This window comes from Scatophagus argus, chromosome 16 (assembly GCF_020382885.2).
Source record: "Scatophagus argus isolate fScaArg1 chromosome 16, fScaArg1.pri, whole genome shotgun sequence".
NCBI classification, from domain to species: Eukaryota; Metazoa; Chordata; class Actinopteri; family Scatophagidae; genus Scatophagus; species Scatophagus argus.
Window position 1 is genome coordinate 21,987,433 of NC_058508.1, and position 14,319 is coordinate 22,001,751.

Below are 14,319 nucleotides of genomic sequence, written 5' to 3' on the forward strand. Positions count from 1 at the left end.
GGGGGGGGGGGGGGGGGGGGGGGGGTAGGGGGCAGCAGGGAGGCCTGGTTCAAGTGTAGCCAAATGAATCTCATCTGGGAGGGTGGGGTGGGGGCTGGGGGGGAGGGAGGGGAGGGAAAAAGACAAAGATACTGCTGTTTTCCATTCTTGGTTTTCTAAAACGAACACAAGCAGTTTGGCTCTGCAGGAGACACGTTTCCTCTCTGAGTTCATCACAAGTCATCCAAGCCGAGGAAGAACCCGGAGGGACCCGGAGGCTGGCCCCCGACAGCCTTCACCAAGTCTCTGAAAAAACTGTTCTTTCATCATCAATGCAAACAAGCCCAGGACCCAGCGGAGAGGAGAGGAGCCATGTGATCCGCCGACAGCCTCCAGGAATAATCTGACAGGAAGTCGACAATAACCAGCAGACTAACAAAGGAAACGCGAATGTGCTCAGATTCTAGACGTGTTTCATTCAGCCATAACAGCGGGCCACGCGGTGTGTTACTGTCACATCCCGACCTTCAGGAAGGTCTGTGGAAAAGGTTTCAAAGCACTTCCTGCTCTTCTTCAGTCAGTTTCTGATCCTCTCTTTCACTTCGTGTTCCACAGCTGGATTTGTAGTCGTTTGTGCTACTGCGATGGTCGGTGGAAGTTCTGGTCTCAAAGCGGTTCTGTGTTTGAATATGTTGATATTGTATCAGTTTATATTTTTATACAAACTTGTGTTTAGATGTTTCTCATTTGTTTCAGAGAGAAAATCCAGCTGTAACTCAGGAAACGGGTTCAAAGTTTGTGTTGCAGCAGACAGGATATTTTTGTTATCCAGATGCTTTTGGGGGGATCTGAACAGCAGGAAGTGCTGCTGAACAGGACTGTAACACACACGGCGCACCAACACGGCGCCACTCAACGATGAACTGAATCTGTGATGGCAAAGCTTGCAATAATTTGATGATTTGAAGCTGATCTGAAGACGCCGACACATTCATGATGTAGTTTTTTAATCTTTTCACCCTGAGAAGAGACTGCTTGGCATTTGGCTCAGCAGCAGTGACCCCAGCTAAGAAAAAAAAAAGACAGTCTCACCTGTTCCTGCCCTCCTGTGCTGTGATTGGTTAGCTGGCTCGGACTCGCTGTGCCAGAAGGCTGTTGTTGTGTAGCTGTCAGTCCGTGTCCTCTGAACGCCAAAAGCCTGCGGGAAGTCAGCTGATGAACAAAAAGTCCACAGATGGAGCAAGCTGAGGTGGACGAGTGGGTGACGGACAGAACGTCCCCCCGAGACGCTGGGGTTCGTGTCCCGTGTGAAACGTCAGTCTTTTTGGAATTACAGACAGCTGAGTTATTTTCATTTTGACGCAGTTTGTTCTGGTTGGGAACAGGACACAGTAGAGCTCTGGTTAAAACTGACCCTCCCAGGCTCACGTATAGCCAACGAGTACCAGCCAATCACAGTGCAGTAGGGCGGGACGCGGCTTAACTGTTTTGAAAAAAACAATAATGTAAAAACATGTTAGCGCCAGGGCGTATCCACTTCCTGTTTAGTTTGATAATGAGATGCAGTTTTGTAAATAAAACCAAAATGTTTCAGTTCTGCTGACGATGACACACAAAACGCACATTAATCTGATTTAAGAACACGTTGACACAGAGCTGCCTCCACCTGTCTGTCTGTCTGCCTGCCTGCCTGCCTGCCTCCACCTGTCTGTCTGCCTGCCTGCCTGCCTGCCTGCCTGTCTGTCTGCCTGCGGGAGGGTTAGAGGCCGACTCAGTGATTTTCCACACAACCTTTCAGACGCTCAACCACTCCTACCTCTGTGTGTGTGTGTGTGTGTGTGTGTGAATGTAAGCCGTGCAGGCGGGATCAGAGGAATTCACAGCACAGCTCAGCGTGCAGAATGAACTCAGTTTGGAGTCTTAAACGATTGTTCAGATCCACTAAAACCTCGATGAGGTTCCTCTTCACGCCGGATCCCGTGTATGTCACAGTAGATTAGTTTTTATGGCGAAAAGCGAGTCCTCTTCACGAGACTGTTGGTGTCGGGGAGCGACAGGACGCAGAAAGATGTTGTTGACAGCTTCACACAGGCAGTCAACAGTTTCTTCTGCTTCTGCATGGTTTTCCTGTTTCTTCTCACACCTGCTCGCTTCAGGTGCGGGTGTGAACGGTCACCTTCAGAGCTGTTCACTGAGTTCTGTTAAAATTCAAACATGCTGGTCAAATCACTTCTGAATGTGTCACATCAAGGAAACAATCCACCCTGAAACTCTTCATGCTGTGTTTCACACCTCTGGGTTCACTGGGCGTCTAACAGAGGCAGGCATCGACCACGGCTGTGTTCGAGCTCAGCGTCACTTATACTTATTTTCGTCACCCGCTCTGAATGTGAGACAGTTTTTCATCTGCAGTCGTTGTTTGGACTGTTTTTATTTTGGCACACCATGAGAATCAGTTTGCAGGCTGTTGAAGCTGCCCACATCAGCGCTGCAGGGTCGCTGTGAAAGTGACAGCTGATTGGTCTGAAAAGCCTCACCTGCAAGACTCCAGCTAAAGCTGCGAGGATTAGTCCATTGATAGAAAATCAGTTGCCACCATTAATTATTCCAGTCAGTTTCATGTCATTTAAACGATTAATCCAGAAAATAATCTGGCACTGCTAAACGTCTGCAAACTGAAGCTAACAGCTGACTGAAACGAATGGAAGAAATAACACATTAAAATGTCTAAAACATACGTGATTTGTTGTGAACAGACAGAATGGTCCTTTAAGGCAGGCGGGTGGGATTTTTCACTGCAGCAGTTTAGCTGCTGCGGGTGTGAACGAGCTGTGTGTGTGTGTGTGTGTGTGTCGGGGGGGTGTCGTCGTGCAGGGTGGAGGTTCGGCCTGGTCCCAGTCAGAAACAGCCAATGTGTCCCAGCCTCCCTGAAGCTTTTACAAACTGGGCGACGTTTTAAGACGTTTACCTCCCAGTCCATGTTTATTTTGCTCTTACCAAGTGGATGATGGTGGGTTTTTTCCTCAGAAATTCTCTCTGTTCTAATCCATGGCTCTTTTTATAGAGTACTTTCTGTTCATTTCCTCTGTTGAAATTTGTATTTATATGTTTAATAAAACAAGGTATGATCTGTTTGTGCGTGCGGCCTCGTCTCTGACTGCCTCGGCCTCGTTTTGTCACACTTGTTTTGGTTTTTACTGTAAGAGCGAAAGGACGGTTGAGAAAGCAAAGAAACAACAAAACCAACCACGTGTGCTTTCCAAACGAAACTTCTCTTGTGGCTCTTCTTTGTGTTAGTGAGACTGACGATTGAGGAAGGATGTGGTCGGCCGAGTGCCGAACTGTGCTGGCGTTTCTCATCAGTGATTATGTCACCGAGTGTACTCAAACACAGCACAACTGCTGCAAAGACAAAAGTTCAAGGAGGGGTTGTTTCACTGCCTCAGAATGGGCCTTTCATGTCCGCGGAATCCACCATGTTTCTACAGGAGCTCAGAAGGGTCAAATCAAACAGCGGCCCTGCAGAGGGAGGCTGAAACGAGGGGTGTTCAGTTGGTTGCAGTCTGTGAGCTCACCACTAGAGGCCGCTCATGCCGCGTTTCCACACAGTTATCACCACTGATGTACAGATCAAGATGTACTCAGATCTTGTACTCTAGTACAAGTAGCACTACCATGGTGTAGAAGTCATACATTTAAATTTTTAAGTAAAAGTACAAAAGCATTGGCATCAAAACACACTTAAGGTACCAAAATTAAAACTAAGAATAATGTTTATCATTACATTATAATTACTGATGGATTAATGTGTTCATCTCATCATTTAAATGTAGAAGCTTATAAATGGGATGTAACTACTGTACTGCAGTACTACATCATCATTTATCTGATGATTATATTTTGTACTCTTAAGCTAAACCTGCAAAGGACCTAAAGCTGTCATAAAAGTACAATATTTGCCTCTGAGATGTAGTGGAGTACAAGCATAAAGTAGCAGATACCCAAGTAAAGTAAAGGTACCTCAAAACTGCACTTAAGTGAAGTACTTGAGTACTTTACACTGCTGTAGTCTCAGGCTGTCAGACTAAAATATTTCAGAATGACTGCATCTGGCAGACTCAGAGTCACCTGACAGGAAGTAGCTCAGGGACAAGCCCTCCTCTTCCTCCTCTGTGACAACTCATGCTTTCTCTTTTACTCAGCGCGTCTTCCTGTGAACAGGATGCACACTTCTGCTGCGAGCAGTGATGCGTTTCCCCTCGTGATGCAGCAGGCAGCTCGTTGGCCTGCAGCCACCCAGCGCCGACAGTCGAGGGTCGTGTTACTCCGACCGAATACACAAATACACACAGTGAATACTCAGTATGTTGTCAGCTGCTGACTGGAGCAGCCAAAGGCGTCTCCTCTGCAGCGCGGGGCTTCACAACAGTGTGATGATAAACTGATCAGGAAGGATTCCATTCTGATTTTAACGGTTTTTAAAACGAATTCAGTCCAAACAAATGCACCGTTTCCTCCTACAGCGAGCAGCTGTTTGAGGGAAAAGGAAACCACATATTTGTGGTGATTTCAGGAGGAACCTGTGAGTTGACAGAAACAGACAGGAAGTCAGATGGCGTCAAGAAACGCACTGATATGTCGTTGGTTTTAGGTCTTCTTGTGGGATTTGCAGATGACAACAAAAAATTGAGCCATCAGTCACAACTTCAATAAGCAGTACTTTAGTATACTGTGCTGTACTGTGATACTCGTGTCTCAACACCGTGTGTACAAATCCTCAGGAGCAGCAGGAAGCAATGAAATTCACACTCATATTTATTAATAATAACAACAGGACTTGAAGTGGCTGATCAGAGAAAGTCAAAGTAAAGAAAACGAACAGGCGCAGGGTTTGACAGGTGACTTGTGGGACATGTAGTGCATAAAGGTTTTCCTTCTGTGTGCAGAGCTACATATGACATATAAAAGCAGTTCAGGCTTTGTGTCGCCCCCTACAGGTCGAGCGGCTCATCAGCCTGAGGCTCCGTGTTGCTGTCTGCTGCAGCTGAAGCCTGAGCGAGGGAGCCGTGGGACACGCAGCCCAGAGCCGACACGGGCCAGTCCCGACCCGAGCTGCAGGAGGCTGGACACACACAGGGGGACAGGAGGGGGGTTAGGACTGTGGGCGGCGTCTGGACTGTTCACATGTATACAGGTGGATCGCATGTGCTGCCACTCAGCCAATCAAATGTGTTTACTGAATCAGTGTGCGAGGTGGATAAAAACAGAGGACAGAAATGAGAGACGACAGTCTGAGAAATAAGATCTTTTTTTCTCATCAGGTTCTAAGACGAGCAGAATCCTGCTGGTCCCCCAACATGGACGACTGTCACACCTTCACCTGTGTGTGACTCACCTGAGCGGCTGCACTGGACGCTCCTGGCACTGTGCGGGCGATGAAGCGAGGCGCCGTGTCCCACGTCCGGAGACGCAGCAGGTTTGTAGCACTTGGTTTTGTCTTTTGTTTTGCTCGAACCTGCAGGGACGATGATGAAGGTGACCAACACTTAAAGCTCTCAGGCAGAACTGCAGCTGCAGCCATCAGATGCCTCAGAGTAAAATAAAGATTTTGAAAGCAACATCATTCATGTCATAATTTCAGTGTTGTGTTCACATTTAGGGATGTTTAAACAGAATTAATTTACCGTCTTTGCTGGAGATCGTAGGTAGTTTAGTTTCTATGTTCCTGACAGCAGGTGCGTTCAGGCGACCTTTGTAAATATGACCGTCCAGTCCGACGATATCGACCTCCTCTGACTAACCAGTTAACACACACACAAGCACGCATGCACGCGCACACACACACACACACAGCCAGAAGCCACAGCCACAGACAGAAATGTTCTTTTAAACTGTCATCCCATATCTTACTGCGGGATGAGTCAAAATGTAAGAAAAAAAAACAACAAAAAAAAACCAAGAAGTACTTGGATACTTTACTGAAGTAAATGTATCAACACAAAAATGTAACAACATCCCATTACAGTAGTGATAGTGTCTTAGAGGCGTCCTGAACAGTAGCATAGCATCTGGTCTGCACTCTGGATTACTGCTAACACGTGTTCAGACAAACCCAACCGTCTGAGTCCTGCTGAGAGATGGACTGATGGATGGACTGTATCTGTTGTACCTGAGTCACGGCGTCCCCCTCAGTCTGGGTGTGGTTCTTCACGGACTGCAGGCCGCTGCGCCGCTGGCTGGCCGATGTCACCGTGTGACTCCCCCCGCAGCTCCGCGACACGTTCAAGTGACTGTAGTCCATCAGCTCAGAGATCCGCTCGCTGCTCAGAGACAAACCGCAAAACATGAGGATACAAACACAAGACGCGAGGACACAAACGGTGGACGTGGAGGCCGTTTGAAGGCCTGCTGATGCGGTTTCACGTTGAAGAGGATCATCAGTCGTGGATCACCAGTTAGGGTATTGGACCCGTAACCGGTGGGTCGCTGGTTCGATTCCCCGTCCTGGTGTCCATGGCTGAGGTACCCTTGAGCAAGGTACCTAACCCCCACTGCTCCCCGGGCGCTGCACGCGGTCGCCCACTGCCCCGGGTTTGCTGTGTGTGTGTGCACGTCACTTGGGTGGGTTAAATGCAGAGCACGAATTTCGTTGGAGTGAGTTCCCTCCAATGACAAAATATGTCACTTTCTTTCTTTCTATTCTATCAGGAGCTCCTGCTGCTTTACACTCCTACACTTAATATGAAAATCTGTTGTCTGACTTCTTACTCTTATTAGTGCAGATATTGGCGCGAAAGAACAACCAGGAATGTCTCATCTGAGGACCTCGGGGGGGGGGGGGGGGGGGGCAAGGGACAACCTTAAAACCTAAAAAAAGTAATTTTAACCAACCTTAAAATTACTAATGAGGCGTCTCAGGGCTTCGTTTAGTTCAGTCAAAGGAAAAGAGGAAATCACCTCAACTCCTCTAGAGACATAAATCATACATCATACATCTCCTCCTGTCCTCTCCTGTACTGACAAACAAACACTCAGAGTGTCTCACGTTACATTACATGCCCTGTTTGACTTGAAGTAAATAGCTTTAAGCTTTTCGGACTCCTGCGCCCCCTGCTGGCGAACAGTGGAGCCGGCAGGTGAAGTCAGGGAGGGAGCTCACCTCCTGTAGTGCTGTCTGAACTGTTCCAGAGCGTAGACAGTAAACGGCCTGATGGATCTGTGGGCGGGAAATCCCGGAGTGGAAGGCAGCTTCACCAAATGTCTTTCATTGGCCGAAGAGAAGACAAAAACACGGACAGCAGCTGCGTCAGACTTCAGGGTGTAAAGTCAGTTTATTTTCTAATGTGAGGAATCGTAAAACAACGGCAGGTGCTGGGAATGCAAGCAGAAAACATCCTGAACAGTCTGAACAGTTATATAAAGGAACCGATATGGAGAGCGGTAACCAGACCTGATAGGAGACCAGGCTGACAGTCTGTCCCTGACATAAATCTCGATATTGTTGGTGTTGACTCACGGTGTGGACGTGTACTTGACAACAGGTCGGTCACAGGAGAGGCAGTGAAATCTGTCCACCAGCTGCCTGCAAATAAACACAAACATCTCACAGCTGACGTTACGTCACGGATACTGCAGGACCGACGGCTCAAAGACACAAATTTCACATCAGACGCGTAGAAAAGTGGCGAATGAAAGTAAGTGTGTGGTTGATGGTTAGAGATGTTTAATTAATCCTCGTACTTCCTTAAAGCAGCAGCGTCCTCGTGCTCCGGAGCTCCCTGAGCCTGCAGCTTCTCGTGGATGTTCCTCCAACGACCTTCCAGCTGCTTCTTCACCGAGTCCAACTCGATCCTGTTCAGCTGCAGAAGTCAGATATGGTCACGTCACGGATAACCGCAGCTCCACGACCACCACGCCGCTCCCGTTAGCACAGAAGTTACCTTGCACTCCATCTCGGTGGAGAGCTTGTCGATGACTTTGTGCCAGTCCTGCTCCTGGCCCGTCACCTTGTTGAGCAGCTTGTGGAACATCGTGTTGAGCTGCTCCGTCGTGGAGTCAAACTGCAGCCGACTCACTTTGCTGTCCAGGGCACATTTATCTGCTCTCTTCAGGCGTGGACACACAACAAACGAGTTTAGGACAGGAAGACAGGGGCCGCGAGAGGCCTTCAGGGTCTGCTCGGCCAAGTGTGATACAAGAGCCACAATGTGTTCAGCTAACGACTCAGCGGTCTCCTCTAGCTGCCGGTCCAACACTCGTCCCTGCCCCTAAACAGTGAGCTGCTGTCAGCATTTTAAAATGAACCCACTCACCATTTCACTTTCAACCATCTGCCTGTCGGCCTTCTTCTCCTCCAGCTCCTCCGTCGTCTTGTGCAGCTCCTGGGAGTTCAACAGGGACGTTATGACATAATTAACTACTGCGTGACGACACTCTGAACGTCTCTAAAGCTGACATCACAACTTAACTACCCAGAAGGATGAACGGCACCGCAGGGAGCGTGTGTTTTTATTTTAGTGGACTGTCCCTTTAAGCTTATGTTTCTGACTTTGCTTGAATCTTCTCTCTTGTGTGTCTTCTAAATGTAATTTTAGCTCTTCAGGACTCAAACTAGTTCAGCCTAATTTATTCCAACAGGTCAAAAACCAACTGATCCACAACACAATCTTCAAAGTTTGAGATATTCAGTGTCAGTCAGTCAGCATCAATAGGATGTTTCAGGTAATCAAAGTGATGCTGTGGCGACTGGTCATCTCAGCGTGTATTACAACATGGTGGACGAGAGAGAAGAGCTCCACCTCGATGAAGCTCCGTTTCTGTCTGTTGTCCTCGTGCAGGTTTTCACACTCTGCTTGAAGCTGCAGGACGGCCTTCTGCAGGCCGTTCAGCAGCTGCACGTCCTGAGGAGCGAACACGCACACACACACACACACACGCACACACACACACACACACACACACACACACACACGCACACACACACAGGTGAGGACCTGGTCTTGGTGAATCGTATCGTGTATCGTGCTGTGTCTCTCACCCACCTTCTCCCGCTCACTCGTCAGGCTGTCTATCAGCGCGCTCTGCTGCTTCAGTTGATCCTTTAGGTTATTCGCTGCATCCTGAGAACCTGAAGGTGCAAAATGACACCAAAACGTGAGCACAAGTCCAGGAAGTAACAGAGTCAGGCCTAACCCGCTAAGGTCTCCTGCAACATGTAGCGGTGAGAACAAGCTGTTCTACAGAAATCTGTAGAACGAGAGTTCAGTCAGCCAGCTCACATGAGACAGACTATCATCCATATTAAAAGTAGGACAAGTCCAGGGCTGATGTTCGGCCTCCATGCTGTGGAACAGCAGGGGGTGGAGGAGCGACTCTTCAAACCAGCAAACAGAGCACAGGCAGAACAAAGAAACAGAGAAAAGTTTTCAGGGCCTCTAAGTTGGTCACATGACTACAAGCACGCAGTCAGGTGATCTGAAGTTACCCTGCTCAGTGAGGAGCTCTCTGAGGTGGCTCAGCTCCACCTGCTCCACCTTTCCTTCTTCCAGCGCTGCAACTCGAGCTCCCAGCTCACTGAACCTCTCTGTCAGTTTGCTGATGCTCCTCAGGGCCTCCACCGTCTCTGGGTAGCGTTCAGGGCCACTCTGACACGGGAGGATTCGAGCAGCCGCCTGGCCTGTTCCAGGATGAGTCCGCTGCGGAAGACCTGACAGGACCGGAGGACGGGTGCCCAGCTCTTCCCGTGGAGATATGGGAGCTGCTGGGCTGCCGGTCTCGCCGACAGGCTGGGGGGTCGGGGGAGGGCTGTGGCTGTTCAAAGGTGTGAACGTGGCCTGTCAAAAAGCAGAGGCAGCAAAGCTAATTTAGGTAACAGCTGATTGAACAGACTCCGAGGTAAGCGTGACCACCACAGCGCTGTGATGTCAGAGCAGAGGCAGGTCATCTGTGACTCGAGCACACGTCGCATCATTTCAAATCCACGTTTACCTTCTGAGGGCTTCCCGTGTCGCCGAGCAGAGCCGACTGCATGGCGTCCCAGGTGACGCACTGACTCAGCTCCTGTGGCTCCGGGTCCTTCTGAAACGAGTCCCTCAGAGATCTCTGGAACACAACATGACACTTTCACCAGTGTTGGTGAAAAACGGGTCGTCACAACAGAACCTCTGCCTTTCATGTGCTCACCACAGTCTCCTCCAGAGCGTCCACACGGTGGCAGCACTTCTCCACCACAGTGACCGTCTCCGTCTGAGCACCGACCATCTGGACACGGAGGACAACAAACTGACTACTGAGTGGAACATCAGAGTCCTGATATGACTGCTGTTCATTCGTTAAAACGTGTGTGAGCGTGTCGTCTCTGGCTGCAGGTGAGAGAGGACAGGAGCTCATCAAAGTCCCTCATCACCACCTGCTCATGGATCAGATCAGCTTGATTTCTGATCGCCCTGAGTCTCGTCTCTCAGGCCACATGCAGGCCCATGCCCAACACACCTGCTCCCCCTCCATCTTCTCTGTATGCACATTTCTAAAGACAGCCAGTCTTCTCTGGCTGTGGTTATATTACAGCTGATTCCAGATCAGTGGTGACAGGACAGATTTTGCTGGTGATCATCTCACCTTCTGTTGGTCACGGAGCTCCTTCAGCTCTTCCTTCAGATCATCTTTTTGGTTGTGGAGCTCCTGTATGAGCTTCATGGCCTACAATGACACTTAAAAATCCATGAGTGAGACCACACAGTTTAAACGAATTCCTTCCCCAGCATGCAGGAGATAAAAACTAAATTAAAAAATGAATCCTTCCACCTGACCTTTGACCCCTTTGAGCAGACAGAACTCCAACAGGAGCTGACAAAGAGGCTGAAGCACAATGCAGGAGTTAGAGAGGAGACAAATCAAGCTGTTCCACATGTGTCTCTGATAACCAGGACACTGAGATGTCCTGTCACATCCTCAGGGTTTGTTGGCAGAGTAAACCTTTGTGTGGCATTTGTAAATGAGGAGCAGATACTGTGTGTGTGTGTGTGTGTGTGTGTGTGTGTGTGTGTGTGTGTGTGTGTGTGTGTGTGAGTGAGAAAGAAACTGAAACAAAGGAAATTCCTAAGCTGTATGTGAGCTGCTGTTTAACTTGTGTCAAATGTGTCCGGACATGAAGTGAAGCATAGCGACCCCACAGGGCTTCACAGAATGACTAACAGCTCGTTAATGAGGCACACATATGGCCCGTTGCTATGGATACACTGATTATCATCTCGGCCCATTAACAGATCCGATAAGGAGCATTTTGGTGTTTTTTTGTCAGGTTGCTGATCAAATAAATTTTGTTTGAAATGCACAAGTCGTAACATTAGGCTTCATTCATTTCAGCTCTAAGCAGCACCACACAGCCTGCTGAGTGAAGGCAGCTGGAGTTACTCACAAAGTATTGGAATACAAACTAAAACAAGAATAAAGCAGAAACTGTTCTAAATTTTCCCTCTCTTGCTTCGAGAAATCCTTCACAAAACTGCTGGATCTGACCCACAAAACTTTGGTCCACAGTTCAGATTCTGACCCAAAGACAGGAGGTCGCAGGTCTGGAGACGTGACCTCCTGCACCAGAGGAGCAGCTTCGTCTTCGTTACTCTTTAATCCAACAGTCAGCCATTAACTGGACTGTGAGATACAAACGTCACTCAGCTGTTCTCAGATCAGGCACCGCAGGGGGCAAAGGGATAAGGGAACCACAGCCAAACGGACGCTTTATGAAAACAATCACTCTGACAGGTTAACATGTGGACCGTGGCTCGCGGCCTGAAGGCCCTGACATCAAACTGCGGTTATGTTTCATACAGGAGCCCGACCGCTGTGTCCTGACGGGGCAGGAGCCCTCAGGGGGAAGACACTGGCGGACGAGGGCACGCCGGGTCGCCTCATACGCCAGCTGACCTTGATGATGCCCACAGTGGACATGAATGATTCAGATGGGTCTCTGAAAGACGCAGCATCACCTGTACCTGCCCAACGTCCTGCTTTTCATAGCCCTGAGGGCTATTCATCCCCTGACAAGCAGAGTCTCTGCAGGGGACTAATTACCCCCATCACACAGAGGGAGGGAGGGAGGGAGGGGGAGGCAGAACAGGGATGAGATCAGGAGAAAGACAGAAAAGGTGATTGAGTCCAAACAAAGTCACAAAACTCCTGCGTGCTAACACGTTGGCCTCTGATCGAACTCTACTTTAGCTTTTTAAGATAAAAGCCAACAGTCTGCTGTGTGCTGCTGAAGATCCTCGTCTTTCCGCCCTCCTTTGGAAGCGGTCTGACAGAAACCTGAACAGAGACACGCACAGGTCATTTGAGATGTCAGGGTGGCGCCCGTCTCCTATTGTCTCCTGCTCTGTCAGCAACGGCTTAATGCTGTGCTGAAATGTGGACCGCAGCTCGCCAGCAAGGAGGGCGAGGAGGGTGAGGGGAGCGAGGAGGGTGAGGGGAGCGAGGAGGGCGAGGGGAACGAGGAGGGCGAGGGGAGCGAGGAGGGCGTGGAGGGTGAGGGGATCGAGGAGGGTGAGGGGATCGAGGAGGGTGAGGGGAGCGAGGAGGGCGTGGAGGGTGAGGGGAGCGAGGAGGGCGAGCGGAGCAAGGAGGGCGAGGAGGGCGAGGAGGACGAGGAGGGCGTGGAGGGTGAGGGGAGCGAGGAGGGCGAGGGGATCGAGGAGGGCGAGGGGAGCGAGGAGGGTGAGGGGATCGAGGAGGGCGAGGAGGGCAAGGGCAGCGAGGAGGGCGAGCGGAGCGAGGAGGGCGAGGGGAGCGAGGAGGGCGAGGGGACCGAGGAGGGCGAGGAGGATGTCCTGCTGGGCCACACTCACACGGCTCGGTCAGGCTCAGGACCTTTAACCAAACAGGATGGATGCTCAGAGTTCTGGATCTGAAGCACCTGTGGGGGCACCCTGATCAGTGACGTCATCGCCTGACGAGAGTGAAACACCTGCTGTGACATCACTGCATGGGGTGTGGCCACCAGCACAACATACCTGAACAGTTCATGTGTGTTATGGAGGATGATTGAGGTGACCCAACAGCCCATTAACCAACCAGAAAATAAAACTACAATATTTAGGATTAAATATCTTTGGCTTATGGACCGTTAACAAGACATTTATCGAGCTAGTGTCAAAGTACTCATGAATCAGAAAAACGTGTTGTAGCACAGTACAGTAATCACGTTTTAAATCAGAGTATTATTATTAGAAACGCAATAAGCATTCAGTGTGGCTGGTTAAGCTGACGTCACTAAACTTAAACTGTCAGATAAACGCAGAGATAAAAACTAAAACATGTTACATGTGTGTCAGGTTCACTGGGTAAAAACATACATGCAAAATAAAATGTGTTTCGAAGAATAAAAGTTGGTATTTGAAGCGTATTAGCGCGGACTGGTTGAGTGTCTGCGCCCACCTTGGACACGTCGTCCTCGCAGGTCTGGACGCGGGACTGGAGCCTCCGCTGGTAGGAGGAGGACGTCGGCGACGGAGAGGACTGAATGTGGTGGTCCTGCTCGGGAGCGACCACATCCACCGGAGCATCAGGGTGCTGGTGGCCGGAAGGGGTGTCCCTCCACCGGGTCTTCATCTCCCGGATGTCCAGCTGTGTCAGGACGGCGTGCAGCAGGGCGTGTAGGGCGCTGAAGTTGACAGCTCCTTTCTGAGGCGTCCCGATGGACAAGTTCAACAAATCACACAAGCTGATGTTCTCCTCCGACATTTTCAGCCCTTAATTAGCTCAGTTAATCGGCTAAAGTTTAGCTAATGTCGCTCGCTTATCAAACTTAAAATCTCATGTCCATATTTTTTCAAACAGATTCTGACGACCCTTCCCGGTTAATAGCGGATATATACTGCATAAAGTATAAAATAAAATTTAAAATAACTTAGGTGTGTCTCTAACTTTAGCAACGGTCTAAAAAAATCCCCCAGCAGCAGTAATCTCGGAAGCTGGTAGACGAATGTAATAACGTTCAAGAGAAAAGCAACCTCGGCCAACAACCTGGACCGGCTGCGTCACAACACACGGATTTACCGGAAAAACAGTAAGCTACCCTTCAACATAAAGCTTTAACGAAAACCCCCAAAATATTCTGAAGAATATATGTCTGTAATTGCAATGACAACCGTGAAACAGTAAAATTTCCAACTTAATTCTGATAATTAGACACACAATTTGTGCCAGCCTATCGTGACATTTTCACAGTGGCGTGTGTTGGCTTTTAATTTCTAAGGTTTGTGGCCGGATGAAGTATTTGGCTTTGATTGTAACTTGACGCCACTTCTCTGCGGATTCCCACGTTGGAATCAACTCGCAGCGTTA

General features: G+C 49.3%; 1 protein-coding gene across 1 annotated transcript; it reads right to left on the bottom strand.

Annotated features, from left to right (window-relative positions):
* Positions 1-4,771: 4,771 nt before the first annotated feature.
* On the bottom strand, positions 4,772-14,279 carry LOC124072953 (glutamine-rich protein 2). Its single transcript, XM_046414757.1, has 16 exons — positions 13,411-14,279; positions 10,597-10,677; positions 10,162-10,239; positions 9,967-10,080; positions 9,464-9,812; positions 9,021-9,106; positions 8,778-8,879; positions 8,292-8,360; positions 7,920-8,084; positions 7,720-7,838; positions 7,496-7,561; positions 7,139-7,240; positions 6,149-6,299; positions 5,664-5,775; positions 5,375-5,494; positions 4,772-5,101 (listed from the first exon to the last, which is right to left on the bottom strand). The coding sequence occupies exons 1-16, from the start codon at positions 13,714-13,716 to the stop codon at positions 4,971-4,973; spliced, it is 2,151 nt and encodes a 716-aa protein (XP_046270713.1). The 5' UTR covers positions 13,717-14,279; the 3' UTR covers positions 4,772-4,970.
* Positions 14,280-14,319: the final 40 nt, after the last annotated feature.